Source organism: Parus major, chromosome 6 (assembly GCF_001522545.3).
Source record: "Parus major isolate Abel chromosome 6, Parus_major1.1, whole genome shotgun sequence".
In the NCBI taxonomy this organism is placed as follows: domain Eukaryota; kingdom Metazoa; phylum Chordata; class Aves; order Passeriformes; family Paridae; genus Parus; species Parus major.
Genome location: NC_031775.1, coordinates 2,318,929 through 2,336,362, shown reverse-complemented (window position 1 = coordinate 2,336,362; position 17,434 = coordinate 2,318,929). Strand labels below are relative to the sequence as shown.

Below are 17,434 nucleotides of genomic sequence, written 5' to 3'. Positions count from 1 at the left end.
CCCCTGATCTTTCCCTTCCAGATGCTGTCTTCGCGTTCCAGCTGCGCAACCCCGTGCACAACGGGCACGCCCTGCTCATGCAGGACACGCGGCGCCAGCTCCTGGAGAGGGGCTACAAGAACCCTGTGCTCCTGCTGCACCCCCTGGGGGGGTGGACCAAGGACGACGATGTCCCTCTGGAGTGGCGCATGAAGCAGCATGCAGCCGTGCTGGAGGAGCAAGTCCTGGACCCCAAGTCCACCATTGTGGCCATCTTCCCCTCTCCCATGCTCTACGCCGGCCCCACGGAGGTAACACAGCCCTTGGATGCTCAGCAGGGCAAGGCAGGAAGCCTGGCCATGGGAGTTGTGCTCCCAGCCTGCCTGTGCAGCTCTGGAAAACCCTGGGAGGGGGCAGGAGCCGTGTCCCCTCTCTTGGCTCCCTGCATGGTTTGCCTGCGCTCGCTGCTGCAGCGTTCCCCCCACGGAGTTCCCATCCTCTCCTGGGCTGGGGAGGGCTGGGGAGAAGGGACAGAAACAAGCTTCACCTTTTTCTGGCGGGCAGGAACGTTCATTTGTTTGTCCCCTGGGGTTTCCCTTCTGTCCCTAAATCAGTGGGATGAAAGGGGCAGATGCTGAACCTCCCCTTCCGTGTGCTGGGGGCCACCGCTTTGGCACGCTGAAAATTCAAACTGCGACCTCCGTTTGCCGCCAGATCGCACCCAGCCCGATTCCCACACCCTGCCTGTGGGCCCCCAGAGCCTCCCTGTGCCCCAGCCTTCAGCCCCTCTGCCCCTCCCTGCAGGTGCAGTGGCACTGCCGAGCCCGGATGGTTGCGGGGGCCAACTTCTACATCGTGGGGCGCGACCCGGCGGGAATGCCGCACCCCGACACCAAGCAGGACCTGTACGAGGCCACGCACGGCGGGAAGGTGCTGAGCATGGCCCCCGGCCTCACCTCGGTGGAGATCATCCCCTTCCGGGTGGCTGCCTACAACAAGCTCAAAAGAGCCATGGATTTCTACGACTCCAAAAGGTAACGCAGCGGTTTCTCCAGAACGTGGGGTTTCTCAGGCTGAGAGGCGGTAGGAGCGCATTCCCGCAGCTGGAATTGGACACTCCAGCTCCTCTGGGATGAGGAACCCTGGGGGGTGACTCAGGCCAGCTGTGCTGATGTCTCCTGTCTCTGTTCCGCACAGGCACGACGATTTTGACTTCATCTCAGGAACACGCATGAGGAAGCTTGCTCGGGAAGGGGGAAACCCCCCGGACGGCTTCATGGCCCCCAAAGCCTGGAAAGTCCTCACCACGTACTACCAGTCACTGGAAAAGAAGAATTAACTCCTCCTCCTCCTCCTCCCCCTCCCTGGAAATGCCTGTATTAAGAGTGAGCAATGATCGATTGATTCCCTGTGACGCAGATCACTTGGCGTGACCCTGGGATTTTCCTACCTGGGTCAGGGTGTTTTTTACCAATCAGAAATACTTGGAGCCTGGTCCTTCTCCCCCTAAAGCTGCTGGGAGCGTTCCCACAGAGCTGGAAGGGATGGGGAGCGGGCCCGTGCCACCGGGATCGTTGCGGTGCTGCCAGGACCACACAGCAGCTCCCAGTGCAAAGGGGGGGCCTCGGACCAGGGTAAATCCTGCCTGTGCCCTGCCTGGAGCAGAAATGAAGAAGTGCCTTTCCACACTGTGCCTTAGACAGTTTTTGCTAATTAACAGCACAATCTTTTTAATGCCCTTTTTTACAAAGGACTTTTTAAGATCAGCTGTGACCACCGCCAGTTCCTTGTGGCTGAGCCAATTCCTCGCTGCTTCTTTCCTCCTCTTCGACCTCTTTGGTCAAACAAATCCCAGGCTGCGCATTCCTGTTGCTCCGAGTTCAGCTGTCTCTGAGACTGTGCCATGCTGATCCCTGCACCCACAGCTCAGCAGGGTGAACTGTCCTGGGGAGCACCATAAAGCCCTGAGATCCCTGAGAAAGCTCTGGACAGCAAGGAAAAGTCAGGGATGCTGTCACTGTGCTTTCAGGTGTCCTCCCACATGGCAGGATGGGATCCCCCTTCCCTCTGCCCACACTCCTCCCATCCCAAAGGCAAATCCAAGACAAAGCAGCAAAGACACGGCGCGAGGTGGATCTGGAGAACCAGCTGAGAGGAGGCTGAAGCTCCTGCCCTCATCCACACCTGTGTGGGTACAGGTGACCCCATTCATTCCGTGTCTGTGGGATGGGGCCGCTGGGGACAGCCAGAGGATGGCAGGAAAGCCCTCGGGCCCCTCAGCCCGTTGAGAACCGGCACCCAGGGCTGCTCCCAGCTCTGCCTGTGGAAAGTTACCCCGGACTTTATCTCCTTCCCCACCCTCATCCTGACATGGACTTTGCCTATTCTGTGCCCGGGGCTTTTCCGCTGACTCCAGCTCCTGGCTGGCCAGCGGGGGCTTCCTGGGACAGGGCTGCTCCTGCCTTGCCTCCCCAGCTGTGAGGTGGCAGCAGAGGAAAACAACCAAGCACTTGGTAAAGTGACAGCAATGGTCTCACTCGGTGATTTTTGCAGCTGGCCTGCTTTAGCAGCTGCCCCAGGACCCGTCAGGATGCGTTCCCAATGAGCAGGGACCAGCGTTCCTCTCCTCTCATGCTCCGCTTTTAATTCCGGATGGATCCACGCTCAGCAAAACCAACCCACTCCCACTCGTGCCACAGGAACCTGCTCTGCTGAGGCCACGGTGCCCAAGCCTTTGTCTGTGACTGGAAACTATCCTTGCAAAAGGGCTTTTAAGTATTTTTGGGGTTTTTTTTAAGTACTTGGAGCAAAGCTGTGTTTTACCCCAGGGCAGATGCTGCAGGCTCCGTGGGAGCTGACAGTGCTCCAGCCTCATCCAGCCAGCCCCTCTGGCAGGAAGCCAAAAGCAATATTCCCATTTAGGATGTTTAAGGAGTGAAACAGCACTGTTGCTGCTCATCATAAAATAATCCAGTGTTGAAAGCTGCCCCCCCAGTAAATCACAGCAAAATACAGATTTTGTATTATCATTTTAAACCAGCGTAGTGTCCTGATTACCTCTGATTAAAACACGTGGACTGGAGGGTTTATAGTCTATTTATTAAAGACATGAGACTGGAATTTGTACCTCAACTGATGCATCTCATGATTTAATATATTCTGAACTTGATACTCTATGAAACACTCACTTTTAGTACAAATAAATATTTATATGTGTGAAAGTAGCTCTCACTTGTTGATTTTTGGGTGGAAATTTGCTGGAGACTCGCTCAGCCTCGGCAATGCTGTGCTTGAGCAGCTGTCCCTGGAGCTGTGGGAGAGGGATTGGGATCTTCCCTCCTTCAGGGAGTCAGGATCAGATGCTGAGGCTTGGACCAAGCCTCTGGAGCTGTGGAATTAAATTCCAAACCACGCTGCTTCCTCAGCCTTTCCAGGAAGCTGCCAGAGGGTTTGTGCTTTGACAGGGACTCCCACAGCAGCAGCAAGAGCAGGCAAGTATGGAAGAGTTCCTGGAGCAGTGGGAATTGCACTCCAGCTGCAGGAACTGCCCCCAGGGACAATCAGCAATAGCTCCTTGTGCCTCTCAGGCAGCCCCCATGAGCTGTGGGCAGCAGGGAGAGGCAGCTTTGGAGGCACAGGCTGGGATGGGAGCTCAGGCAGTGACCGGGGCTGCCCCCGGCTGTTCCTGTGCCCTCCTGGTGTGACACTCAACCCCTCCAATTAAAGCCAATTAAGTCCTGTCTGTGCTGGGGTTTCAGCAAGCAGGAAGCAGCCTGAAGAAAGGCAGGAGGTGCAGGAGGAGCTTCCCGGGCTTTCCCTGGAATTTCTCAGGTGGAACAAGCCCTAGCAGCTGGAGAATTTCCCCAGCACAGGCACCATTCCAGCCTTCCCAGGGATTCCAGGAATTCCAGCACAAATGGCAAGGTTAAGGTTACTCATGGAATCCCAGAATGGTTTGGGCTGGAAGGGACCTTAAAGCCCATCTGATCCCAGCCCTGCCATGGGCAGGGACACCTTCCACTATCCCAGGCTGCTCCAAGCCCCAAAGTCCAACCTGGCCTTGGACACTTCCAGGGATCCAGGGGCAGCCCCAGCTGCTCTGGGCACCCTGTGCCAGGGCCTGCCCACCCTGCCAGGGAACAATTCCTTCCCAATATCCCATCCATCCCTGCCCTCTGGCACTGGGAAGCCATTCCCCCTCGTCCTGGCACCCCATCCCTTGTCCCAAATCTCTTTCCTGTAGCCCCTTCAGGCCCTGGAAGGCCACAATTTGGTCACCCCAAAGCTTCTCCTCTCCAGGCTGAACAATCCCAGCTGTCCCAGCCTTTCCTCCCAGCAGAGCTGCTCCATCCCTCTGATCATCCTGGTGCCTCCTCTGGACTCATTCCTGAATTCCAGGCTCACCCAGAGCCAGCACTGGGCACTCAGCCCCAGCACTAAAGTAACTTGTGGGATCAACATCCCAGATCCCGGATTTTTCCCATTTCCATAGCCCAGCAGTTCTGCTCTGCCTAATTCCTGCACCTTTGTGTTAGACCTCCCATTGCTTTGTGATACAGAGAAGAAATCTAAGCAATTATTCAATTATTTTTATCCTCCCCCTCCCATTTGGTTTTAAGATTAAACTGGGACAAACTCAGCCCTGCTGCATCACCCAGCCAGCATCCCAGAGGGCAGGGAGCAGGGAGCAGGCTGAGCTTGAGGGACACTGTCACCAGCCCCTGACACCATGTCATGCCAGGGCTCCAGCCCTCCTTATTTCACTTTATTTCCCTTTGCAGTGCATTTGGTTTTACATCATTCTGTGCCTCCAATGTTTCCCTCCCCTCACAGGCAGCTGTGACACAGCATCCCACCCCTGGGCTTTGAACAATTAATTCCCTTTACAGATTTGGGGTCAATTAGTGCACAATTCATAGCATTATATGAAAAAACCTGAAGTTCTTGACTATCTCTGACAAATAACTTCACAAAAAAACAAACATTTTTGCCACTCACATTTGTAACCCTTGGCCTTTATCACAAGAGAACAAGAATTCACCAGAACTGGTACCAGCAAGGACAGCACGTTGCTAAACCACATCAATAAGCCCCAAACCCATTTCCTCCTCTTTATATTCACAGATCTGATCATGGGACAGAGTCAAACATCACACAATGTTCCCCCCCTGTGCCTCAGGGCTGTGACACTTCAGGGGACAGTGCCACAGTGGGGCTTGCAGAGACCGAGGGAGAAGCAAGTCCTTGGGACAGTGCACAGGAGCTCAGAAAGATCAGGCTTCAGAGAGCTCAGAGGACATGGGGCTTTAGGAAAGAGCAAGTGGGATTCTAATCTAACTGCTCACAGCAAGTGAAAACCAAAAACAAAATCAGCCTTCATGTAAAAAGCCTTCAAAAGCAGAATTCATAAAAAAATTAAAAGTATTCAAACATTCTTACATAATAGTTTGCTATCTTGACTAAATGGCACCAGATTTCAAGTGGTCATGTGGAAGAAAAATCAGTAGCATTTCAAATGTTGCTTTGTTCTAGGAGCAGTTTCTATCCTGGCATTTGCTGCTAAAAGGTAGAAGTGAACTGAGTATCGAGGAATCTTTCCCCTATGCAGCTTCTGATTTGGTTTGCTTCAGGAAGTAGAAAAGATTTTCCATACTCAAGTTATCTACAGATTATGTCTATATATAAAAAAAAGTGTGGCTATGTACAGGTCCTGCACTCACACACCCATCTGTACACACACAGCCCGTGCCAGGTCCTGCCCCCTGGCTTTGGGACCACCCTCTCCTGCTGGAAGGCTCCAAGGGATCCCTGGGGACAACACGCAAGCACTCGCTCTTGGTCTGGGCTGAATTGCTCCACTCATGATCTGTGCTTCCACTTCCAGTTGGAATTGCAATAACTTAGAGGTTGTTGTTGTATAAAAACGATTCCAGGAACAGAACTCCCTTTGCCACCCCCATTCCCACCCCCTGACACTGGTTTTGCTAACTGATTACAGAAGTCAAACTAAATCACTTCAGGAACTGCAAACACACTCTTTCCTCTTAATCAAACACGATCTCCATGGCCAGGTTCTGCATGGAGACATCCTTGGATTTCCTCATCTTCTCGATGGCCCTGTGGAGATCCTGCTGCTGCACAGGCCGGATCTCATCTTCATCGTGGCTGGGGAAGAGAGGAACAGCCAGGTGAGGGTCCAGGGGCTGTGAGCAGCCATCCCTGCAAACAGCAGCTCTGACATGGATCCAGCATCAGGCTGGAATCCCAGGATCACTGAGGCTGGAAAATCCCTCCCAGCCCATGGAGTCCAAGCTGTGTCTCATGCCCACCTTGTCCCCAGCCCAGAGCACTGAGTGCCATGTCCAGCCCTTCCTTGGACACCTCCAGGGATGGGGACTCCAAACCTCCCTGGGCAGCCCCTGCCAAGGCCTGAGCTCCCTTGCCATGGAGAAATTCCTCCTGGTGTCCAAGCTGAGCCTCCCCTGGCACAGCTTGAGGCCGTTTCCCCTTGTGCTGTCCCTGTTCCCTGGCAGCAGAGCCTGACCCCCCCTGGCTGTCCCCTCCTGTCAGGGAGTTGTGCAGAGCCAGAAGGTTGCCCTGAGCCTCCTTTGCTCCAGGCTCAGCCCCTTTCCCAGCTCCCTCAGCCCCTCCTGGGGCTCCAGCCCCTTCCCCAGCTCCGTTCCCTGCCCTGGACATGCTCCAGCCCCTCAATGCACCCAGGACTGCTGCAGGAGTGGCAAACACCACAGGGATGTCCCAGCACCGTGTCAGCAGCACTGAAGGCTGGCACTAACCACTGCAGCAGCAGGACTTGGTGGCTCAGGCCACCTCCAGCTTGGGCACCTTGCAACAACCAAGGTGCCAAAAGGAATAACAATAACTGAGTTGTGGTGGGGGGGAGGCACTCCTGCTCTGTGTGACCCTCCAGGCAATCCCAGCTGCAGTCAGGGAGCACAAGGAAGAGCTGTGAGAGTGCAGCAGGGCCCCACGTACACGTCCTCCTCGCAGGCGTTGTTGACGTACTCCCGCACGCAGAGCAGCGCCGCGTCCCGGCACATCTCCTTCAGGTCGCTGCCCGAGAAGCCGTCGGTCTCCTTGGCCACCTGCAGCAGGTCCACGTGGCTGTCCACCTGTGGGAAACTCCAGCTCAGGCCACCACTCCAAAGCCACTGCCTTTGGTCACCACGACAAGCACGGGTCACCTCCCTCCCAGAGTTTTTACCCTCCCTGAGATCATCCTCGTTGGACATTTTTGGGGAGCTGAATTTTTCCCTTACTCTGAACCTCCCAGTGGTTCACACCGTTACAGGAAACTGGTGTTTCAGCTCATCAAACCCTGCCATCGGTTCAAAACCCCTCCAGAACTCCACATAAACCATTGGTATGTCCTGTACTAACCTCGCTCCTGCATGGATCTGCCTGGGAAAAACTGGATCCCAGGAATAGGGACCCCTTCTCCCTGGACTCTGTTGTCTGTTCCTGCTTTACACAGCCCCAGCCCAGGGGATTTAGAGGCAAAATAATGTGTCTGCCTTGGTGCACTGGGTCAGGCTCAACTCTTGCCAGTCAAGACCCCATGTTTATTCCATCTTTTTATGGAATTTCTGATTCCTTTCCCACCATGTGCATCAGTACTTCCTTTTCAAAAAGTTAAAGCCAAGGCAGTCCAATAAAAGGCTGAAATTCTGGGATGACTTCTGTCAAGAGGAGAACTATTCCGTGGTTTAAATCAGGCAAGGAAAAAGGGGAGAAGGGTTAGGGTTAAGGTCACCCTTGCCATGTGAAGCCTGGGTTTGAGAGATCCAGTTCCTCTTCCTGTGGGATAACTGATACAGACTGGTGTTTTTACCTTCCTGAAAACCTTATTTGTGTGCTTCCCTGCCAGATGCTGCTGAGCTGCCATTTTTAGGCCTTTTCAAATAATTTAAGTTGGTTTTACCAATGAAAGATATTTATTAGGCTGGAGCTCAGCCTAGAGATACTTTGCAACATTAACTTGAAGGCAATTAGTGCTGCTGACTAAATTTGGGAAGAAGCTCTGATGACAGGGATCCCCTATCCTGCCATAGACACTTCCAACTGTGCTCACACCTCATCCTTCCCCTCTCCTCTCTCTGAAGGAAATTTGAATTATGGATCAAGAGCAGCACTGTCAAAGTCATTCCTCTTTGCTTGACCTGGGCTACAAATGAGTTAAAGAGTCAGCATCTTCTCCCTGCTTCAAACTGAAATTTCCCTTCCCTGATCTAAACATGATTCACCTTCACCTTTCTTAGACTGAAATCTCTTCTCTTGTAACAGAGCAGAGACAGAGAAATGGAGTCATTCTGCTCAGAGGGGGTGATTCACCACACAAGCTAAGGCTCCTGCTCACAAAGGAGCCAACTGCAGAGCTTTAATGTAAGGCCACACCTAAACCCACAAAAGATTCCCAAGTTCTCACCAGAAAGCCCTGGCAGATCATCTCAGCCTCACTGCAAGGCAGGCAATTACAAACCACACGTTCTGCAAGGCCAGAACTGCACTGGTGGCAGCAATGCAGCCATGAGCCACCAACAGGAGGCTACTCACATTTTCATTCTTCAAAATCAGCTTCAAGATCGCCTCTCTTTGCTTCAGAGCCTGGAACAGAAGAGACTGAAGTTACACCAGGGGGCAAAAATAAACACTTGTGACATCACAGGGCTTTCAGTCCCTTCAGTTCCCTGGCCTAGGACACATGACACACACTGAGGAAACCTCTCTGACAGCAAATTCAGCTCCACAGGTGATGTGTGGGAAACTCTAAACCAGATAAATCACACACTCTGTGAGGAGGTTGCTGAAGAATCAGCTGAGTCCTGAGCAGATCCTTCCTAGGAAGGTCAAACACAGCCAGCAAAGACTGGGTTTTGTGCCTGCCAAACCTCACATCATGAAAAAGGGGAAAAACTTCCCCACAGATAATCTGGCAGCTGAACAGTTGCTACTCTGTCCCAAAACCCACTTCTGCCATTTCCCTCTGCTTAGCAGGTAATTTTTGATGAGTAATTTGGGGCCTTTTCATCTCAAACTCAGTTATAAAATCTGCAAGGCTTTCACTCCTGCCTGTGCCTGTTCCCAATCCACAGCACATCAATTATTCCACCTTCAGTAAGAGTCAGGGCCAGCCTGGGCTGATCACAAAGCAAGAGAGAAGCAGGAAGCTCATGGCAGGGCTGTAGTGGGGTAAGGAAAATCTGTTCCCCAAATGACACCTCCTGTGGTAACTCTGATCCTGGGAGAGGGAGCCAATCCCTGTAATATCCCAGGGCACACAATTCATCCTTCTAACGATGGGACTTGCTAGAATGACACAACAAAGTACTCAAATCCACATCCCTGGCCCCTGCTAACTCAAGGAAGAGTTGGAGATGAGGAAGGTGTGTGGAGCAGCTATGGAAGCACAGCAGCTCCCAGGTTATGCCTGCTGTTTCCAAAGGGATCCACCCCCACGGAGTGAAAGTCAGTTCCAACAACACAGGCCTGGGAACACAACTCCTCTCTTCTTGCACAATCAATAAGAATTTTACTCCTCCAGTTTGGTCTCTGAGTTTCAGCAGAAATGGATGATGATTTCTGTAGCCAGAAGGGAATTCTGGCAGCCACGACTGAACTCCTGATAACACCGAAATAAAAGTGTCTGGTGACATCAGCAGGCACTCAAAGGTGACTGAAATACCTGGAAAAGGATGGCAAGAGCAACCTTTGGAGGAAGGACAACCTTGTGAGAGCTGCCTGATTGATAAAGAACTTAATAACTGGGGCATAAATCATGGAATCCTGGGAGGGTTTGGGTCCTTAAAGACCATCTCATTCCAAGCCCATCAGAGGCAGAACAAACAAGGTTTTCCCCGCTGTCAGCTGTGGAAAGGCCTGAGCAGAACAGAGTTACAAACCAGCCCTTCCCAGCTGCAGCATCCAAACAGCTCCATTCCCAGACAGGAGCAGGGATGAGATCAAAACTTCACCTTAAAAAGCCGAGTTATGGACATGCTTCAAACCCCCTAAACCCAGCTCAGCAGAAGGCAGCATTTCCTGGAGGAAACCCCCCAGAGCTGTGGATTTCCCTTCTGGAGGGGCAGGGCAGGCAGGACTTACGGGCTGGTTGATGTGGAAGCGGGTGGGCATCCTCCTCATGATGGCAGAGTCCAGGTCCTGGGGCCGGTTGGTGGCTCCCATCACAATCACCTGTGTGACACCACAGACACCCCTGAAAGCAGAGCTGGCAAACATCCACAGGCTGGGAATGTCAGCACCAGCCAGGGGATCTCCCCTGCTGGATCAACAGCACTGACATTTAAAGAAGTTCCATAAAGGTTTCCTGGCAATGATCTCAGCACAGGCAGCTGGAGAGAGCCCCGGTGCCACAAATACCACCTGGGGGGAGATTTCTGCACCAGTCCAACTTGAAAATTCAAACCCTAAGAAGGAACTTAAAACTTCTGCTTGTGATGTCACTTTGGTGGATGGTGGAAATCCAAAGATGTTTTGGGAAGGTATTTAAAAATGTGCTGAAAAAAGAATCACAGAAGGTTTGGGTTGGAAAAGACCTTAAAGGTCATCTTGATGTAAGCCCTCCATGGGCAGGGGCACCTTCCAGGAGAGCCCCATGGCAATGGGTTCACCTGGCAGCTTTCACATGCACCCAAATGGTGTTTTTCTTTTTTTAAACATTCAAAAAAAGCACTCCATGACCCACAGGTTAGCAGTGGGTTAAAGGTGTCCAAGCCAAGCCCAACAGCAAGACAGTGTTTACCTCCCTGGAGCACTCTAGTTCTTAATTCCAGAACAAATTTACTCCCCATTCACAGCAGCTTTGTTTCCCCATTTCTTACTCTAAGCTGTGTACATGGTAAACACCCAGGCAGGAGAGTGAAAATCGGCAGGGTGATTAATCTGGGCTCCAGGGGGTTTCCTGCCCTGCTCCTGCCTTTGGGCCAGGCCCAGCAGCTCCAGGAACGCGGGCCAGCAGGGCTGGTGGCCCGGCAGAGTCACCCTGCCACCTAGAGGCACTGGGATTGCTGGCATTATTCTCTGGGCATTATTTTGAGCCAAAAGGCAATTTCCCCACCTGCCCCGAGTTCCTGCCACGCTCCAGATCCAGCCCACAGCTGAGTGTGGCTTCCAGATGGAATCAACACATCCACCTCAACACAATTCCTTACAATTTCTTCCAAGCATTTGGGATTTTTGTTTTTCTTACCAAAGGCAAACGCTGCTGAGCTCAAGAGACCCCAAACTGTTTCACTGCAGGGAATGAATAATTTCACTTGCTCCAAGGAATTGTCAGTGTATTGGGAGAAAAGGTAATACACTGTACTTGGAAGATATTATCAGTTTCCAGTGAAGGGTTCATACCACTGGATTTTTATGGGAAGCTTTAACCCTCCTCTTGTCTTTTACTCGTTTTGGGAAAAATCAGCTGAGCAACGTCTTAGGCACAAGCTTGGGAGAGGAGGAAAAGCCATTTATGGAAAAATACACATCAAAAAGGATGACAATTTTCAACTTAGAGAATAAACCTTCTGTTTCAGGGCTTTATCCCAAGTGACTATGCAGAACCATGGCATGCAGGCTTTCTGCTACATTCAAATCATTTAGAATCCCAGAATTCCAGTGAAAAGCATTCCCAGGTTTGGGATGGGAGGGACCTTAAAGCCCATCCCATCTCATCTGAAAATACCACTTCTTGATTAAAACCAAAGTAAGCACAAAGCCAATCTTTGCAGGAAGAACAACGATCTGTGGATACAACTCCCCTCGTTCCCATAAAGTTCAGGGAATCACTGACAGGTAAAGAAGCCTTTGGCAATCCGTGTTCCCAAGCAGCTCCACCCACAATATCCCAGCTGAGGGAATCCCATCCCTTCTCCCAGCACCCTGAGGACTCACCTGGCAGTTGTAGTCGGTGTCCAGCCCATCCCACAGACTCATGAACTGGGCTTTCATCATGGCCGTGGCCTCGTGGTCGGTGCTCGATCGGTTCCGCAGGAAGGAATCTGTGCCAAAGGAGGGAAGCAGTCACTGCCAGCCCAATTCCTCAAGGGAATGCACACCTGGGCTCTTCTCTTAGCTCATAAATGCATTTTTAACCACCAGTGTCGGCAAACAATAAGTGCTGCCAAGGGTGAAGGCAGCACAGTGGACTCTCCCCCCCTTTCCTAAACCCCCCTTCCAAAGGATGCTAGACAAGCCATCACAGGAGATTGCCCCACATCTTGTGCTCCAAATTTCCACCTTCCTGAATTCATGGAAAGCAGCCTCCCCTTCTATTCTTCAGCCTTATGAAATCACTATTCCAGAGCTCTCCTAAAACCATCTTTTATTTCCCAGTATGTGCCCTGACAGCAGGAGCACTGAAATGTATTTGTTGCTGGGTTTCCCTGTGAACCAAAAATAAGTAGAAACTTGTTTTACTTGTGAATTCCTTCACTGCCACCAGGAAAAAAGCCATTGTTTTTCCTAATGTGCCACCATTCCTTTACAATTCTATTTCTCTTACTGAGCCTTCACTCTTTCTAAGGATGACAGTAGATCCATACATCACTGAACCTACGGTTCAATGTCACTCTGCTATAACTACTGATAAAAAAAAGAGATTTTTACCTATTTCATCAATAAAAATGATGGATGGCTGGAGCTTTATGGCCAGGGAGAAGACAGCAGCAGCCAGTTTTTGGGATTCTCCATACCATTTATCCGTCAGTGTGGAGGGCTGGAGGTTGATGAACCTACACCCGGCTTCCTTGGCCGTAGCTTTGGCAATCAGGGTTTTCCCACAGCCAGGGGGGCCATAGAGAAGGACTCCTGGAAAATTCACAAAGTTAATGCTTTGCTAGGACAGGCCTGGAGGTGTCCAGGCTCTAGTTTGATCCAGGTCTTAGAAAGTAAGAAACCAAACCACTATTCCATTAAATCAAGAGGTTTTAAGATAATCCCTATTAAATTACAGCTCAGAATAGCCCAAGACAGGAATGGTGAAGTTGAGAGGATTGAAAGATGGCTGGTTTATTGTCCCTGCCCATGGCAGGGGGGTGAAACATCATCTTTAAGGTCCCTTCCAACCCAAACCACTCCATGATTCCTTTTTATTCTATTTCCAGGACTAAAAAGGTTACAGAAAATTAACCCCTATTTATGCCCTGTCAGTACCTGACAGGCCTTGTTTATAGCTCCTCTCAGTCCTGCTAATAAAACTTAGCACAGAGGAATGAGGAAAGGAAAAATCCATCACACAACAGACCCACAGACATTTGAAACAAATTACCCACAATTAAACATGACATTTTGTGTTATTTTTAAACTTGTCACAGTGCAAGAATTCACAGGAGTGTTTTTCTAGCACAGTTACAAAGAAAACAATTTCAAGAACAACATTCAGTCAAAAGAGCCCAAAACATAGGAAATTATTAAGGTTTTTTCTCTATTTATGTGAGTGATGCCCACAAACATCATTACTTTGGAGCAGTGACTTCCTATTAACACCCAGCACAAGCCACTCATAAAACTGGGGAGCAGCCCGAGCTGGAAAGTCTGCTTTAAAAAGATAAATAAAAAAATTCATTTTTTCCTTCAGCTCATTAGATCATGGAATTCATGTAATTTTCCAGACAGCTTCAGTTTGGGACTTACACAGAACATAGCCTGGAAAAACTAAACCAGCTACCAAAGTGCTGCATTTTCCATCCCTTGGGACACAGGACTGAGGTGGTCACAGAGCCAGGCAGTAGTTAAGAGCTCCAGAAATCAATATTCCAGGGAACAAAACAATCAACTTGCTTTTTTTTGTACAACATTTTAGGTTTAAATTCTGCTTTTTTTCCTTTTTTTTTTCTTTTCTTTTGCTGTAACATATAATAAATATGGCTGTAGGAGTTTCAGCAGAGTCCAACTTCTGTTTTACTGTGGAAAATGAACCCAGCTCCAGAGAGAACCGAGGGATCTCCAGAGGAAAAATGGGATGTCTGTCTTGCTGAATGATGGGAATTTCTAGGAGTGCCAAAGCTATAGAGCAGAGTTAGAGCTCAGCTCTGCCAAAGGACAACACAGGGTGTAAAGACAATAAAAATGACAATTTAGGCAGTTAAAAGTGAAGGATACATGGATTATAATGGCCTGGAGTGACAGGACGAGGGGAAATGGCTTCATGCTGAGAGAGAGGAGAGTCAGATGGGATATTGGGAAGGGATTGTTCCCTGGCAGGGTGGGCAGGCCCTGGCACAGGGTGCTCGGAGCAGCTGTGGCTGCCCCTGGATCCCTGGCAGTGTCCAAGGCCAGGTTGGACTTTGGGGCTTTGGAGCAGCAGGATAGTGGAAGGTGTCCCTGACTGGATGGGCTTTGAGGTCCCTCCCAAACCAAATCACTTCATGATTCTGTGATTAGTGCACAAAAATGGACCATCATAACCAAAATCCAGCTATTGCTTCTTTACCAAGATGAAATTTCTTCACCAAAGCAGAAGAAGAGGGAAAATCTGAGGGTTTCCCCTGGCATCAGTCCTAATGTTTGCACTTTGACCTAACAACCCACTTCCCTTTCTGAGAAACTGCACCGTTTGTGTTTTAAATACCAAGGTATAAATCCATCACATTCCCTTCCCACCTTTGGGGGGCTGTAAGAGCCTGGAATTCTCAAATAAATATTTCTTCTTGATGGGCAAAATGACAGTGTCTTTCAAATCTGTGATGACATCATCTAAGCCTGCAATATCACTCCAGGTGACCTGCAAGGGAAGAACAGTGTTGGGAATGATCAGCATCGATCCTGCCAAGAAAAAGCACCCACCAGCTTCAAAGGAAAAAGGAAGAGGGATTAAAACCCTCTAATCTCAATGATGCAGTTTGAGTTTTAGATCACAGGAATATTTCCTGTGTGTTTCCACAGAGGTGCAAATGATGTAATCCAGAGACAAAGGGGAATTTTGCAGGTCTGAGGAGCAGGGAAACTGCTTACATGCATGCTGAGTGGGTCCACCAGGTGGGCAGCAATGCTCATCTCATACTCAGTCAGCTTCACATTCTTCACTCCTATTTGCTTCATCAGCTTTTCAGCCTGGGGGAAACCAAACACCAAGAAAATCAAGGGAAAGAAACCAAATGCTTCACTCAAAAATCAGCTTTTTGAAAGAACTGTTGTTTGTGGTTTGAAAAGTTTCTCCCTAAGAGATGAAATCTTATTTTAAGCAGAAGGTTCTGCTGTTTCCTAATGACTTTGTTGTCACTTGAGTGAAACCAAGTCAGATGTCTCAGTTCCCATCAAACAAATGCTGGGGCTCTCACATGCCCAAATCCTCAACTCCTCTGTTATGACCTAAGAAACGATCAAAAGAAGCCTGGAAACACAGAGTGTGACCCCCAAGCCTCCACAGCACTTGGGGAGATTTGCCTATTTTTGTATGAATCAAGGAAATATTAATGTAGTTTTGAATTCCCAGAAGTCACTCAATTTCTAATATGTGTTCAGTGGGTTTTCCCTAATCTATGAGGAAAACTCATTGTGCCAACACACTTGCACATTTCAGTTTATACTCAAACTTGCAGTAAGTCCAAGAAGGTTTTGGGACAGTGCAGCCTCTTAGATAACAGCTGGCAGTGAACCCATTGGGAAAGCTGGCTTTCAACTAAAAAGCTTATAACAGAAGGGAAACCACCCAACACAGATTCAGGTTGCTCAAAACCTGTGAAATTTTTGCCAGTCAGAAACCAAACGAAAAAAAGCTGCCAAATTTCCAAAGCAAACCTTTAACTTTTGCTTCTGAAGGGCCACTAAAGCTTTTCCAGAGCACAAATCGTTCCATTTCAAGATAAGGAAGGAGGCTTTTCATCTTTTCCCCTTCCCAAGGCACTTTGACTGCTGGTGGAGGTCTCTGCCACTAAGATTCCAGAAATGCAGAGCTTTCAAGTTCTCTTTTAAGAATTAAGTTATCTCTGCTCAAGGTTTTCAAAAACAAGCAAGAGGCTGATGATTTAAGGGCACTGCTGCTCAGCAGAGCTGTCAGAAGCAGAGAAGGCACCAGACCCACAGACTTGCTGAGAATCAGAGCCAACAGCAGCCTCTAGACCAACAGCTTTGCCACCACTTCAAGCTAGAAATTGTAATTTGCTATAAAATTGTTGCTTGTTATATACTGTAATTTGTTACAAAACACAAGCCCTGAAAAGACCAACAGCCTAAATCCCGAGATGACTAAAAAACTTCAGCTTCCCACCAGCACACTCCTCAATATCCCAGGGAAACACTGCAGAATGGAATCCTACCTGCTTCTGAGCTTCCACTTTCTGTTTCCTGGTGGGGTCGATGGCATCCACCATCCATTTGATGGTGAAATAGGTGACAGCCCCAAAGATGGTCAGGCGGAAGATCAACCCCACCACCTCGTTCCGGCTCAGGGGCCGCGAGAACGCCTCGGCGTGGACCATCCTCCTTCCCAGCTCTGGGGGGAAAAGGGAAGCACAGGGAGGGACAGAATGGAAAATCAGAGCTGGAAAAGAAACACCTGCCCTGTGTTTAAATGCTGTTTGATAGAAGCTGCTTTGCAGGGACTTTGGACAAGGGATGGAGGGACAGGACACAGGGAATGGCTTCCCAGTGCCAGAGGGCAGGGATGGATGGGATATTGGGAAGGAATTGTTCCCTGGCAGGGTGGACAGGCCCTGGCACAGGGTGCCCAGAGCAGCTGTGGCTGCCCCTGGATCCCTGGCAGTGTCCAAGGCCAGGCTGGAGCAAGCTGAGATAGTGGAAGGTGTCCCAGCCCTGGCAGCAGGGGAGAAATCTAAGGTGCCTTCCAATCCAAACCATCCCGGGATTCTGTGCTCACAAAGTTGACATTCCCATTGAGGGAACATTTTGGGACTGCTATTGACCCTGAATGCTGAATCCTGGAGCCAGGGAAATCCATTATTTAACCAGAGAGGTCTTTTCCCTAAGAGGAAGTTTACAGGAAAGGCACCCGGCTGCCACATTAAGGAGCAATCAACGACTTGCATTTGATTAAAATGAGGTTAAGAGCTGGAGCCTGCACCTGGCAGGATGTATGGGGAGTTATTAATATCCCTGGAAACCTGAAAATGCTGGATGTGGCACACAGCTATCCAGGGAAAAGCCTGACTGCTGCATGAGCCAAGCCCAGAGAGCACAGCACCCTCAATCTCGGGAACAAAAGGCACAGAGGGAAAGAACTTCGCTAAAATATTGGAAAAATGACTTGTAAAATCAGGGTCCGCTTCCTCCCCAGCTGGAGGGGGCGATCTGCTTGAGAATCCCCAAATCAGTCTATGGACACTGCCCCATTTTCCTGATGCAAGGGCAAAACCAGCAGCAATTCCTTTGGCAGCTCCTGACGCTCCCTGGCCATTCTCCAAACCAAGCTGGCAGCCAGGGCAACGCTGGAGCACCCACAGCCAAATCATCCCTGGATCCCCCTCCCCAGGGCAAC

General features: G+C 50.0%; 2 protein-coding genes across 6 annotated transcripts in view; one reads left to right on the top strand and one right to left on the bottom strand.

The window, feature by feature from the left end:
* PAPSS2 (3'-phosphoadenosine 5'-phosphosulfate synthase 2) overlaps positions 1-3,200 on the top strand; it is a 25,917-nt gene extending 22,717 nt beyond the window's left edge. For both annotated transcript variants that reach the window (XM_015633810.1, XM_015633809.1), the window contains 3 exons: positions 22-290; positions 784-1,013; positions 1,177-3,200. In XM_015633810.1, coding sequence (XP_015489296.1) covers positions 22-290; positions 784-1,013; positions 1,177-1,318 — 641 coding nt within the window. In that variant the 3' untranslated portion in view covers positions 1,319-3,200. The remainder of the gene's footprint in view (positions 1-21; positions 291-783; positions 1,014-1,176) is intronic.
* A 1,511-nt stretch (positions 3,201-4,711) lies between these two features.
* ATAD1 (ATPase family AAA domain containing 1) overlaps positions 4,712-17,434 on the bottom strand; it is a 13,741-nt gene continuing 1,018 nt past the window's right edge. For 3 of the 4 annotated variants that reach the window (XM_015633794.3, XM_015633793.3, XM_015633795.3), the window contains exons 2-10: positions 16,257-16,432; positions 14,953-15,051; positions 14,602-14,722; positions 12,607-12,807; positions 11,893-11,999; positions 10,099-10,188; positions 8,551-8,601; positions 6,973-7,109; positions 4,712-6,144 (exon numbers count right to left, since the gene is read on the bottom strand). In XM_015633794.3, coding sequence (XP_015489280.1) covers positions 6,024-6,144; positions 6,973-7,109; positions 8,551-8,601; positions 10,099-10,188; positions 11,893-11,999; positions 12,607-12,807; positions 14,602-14,722; positions 14,953-15,051; positions 16,257-16,418 — 1,089 coding nt within the window. In that variant the 5' untranslated portion in view covers positions 16,419-16,432 and the 3' untranslated portion in view covers positions 4,712-6,023. The remainder of the gene's footprint in view (positions 6,145-6,972; positions 7,110-8,550; positions 8,602-10,098; positions 10,189-11,892; positions 12,000-12,606; positions 12,808-14,601; positions 14,723-14,952; positions 15,052-16,256; positions 16,433-17,434) is intronic. The other variant, XM_015633796.3, reaches the window with a different exon arrangement.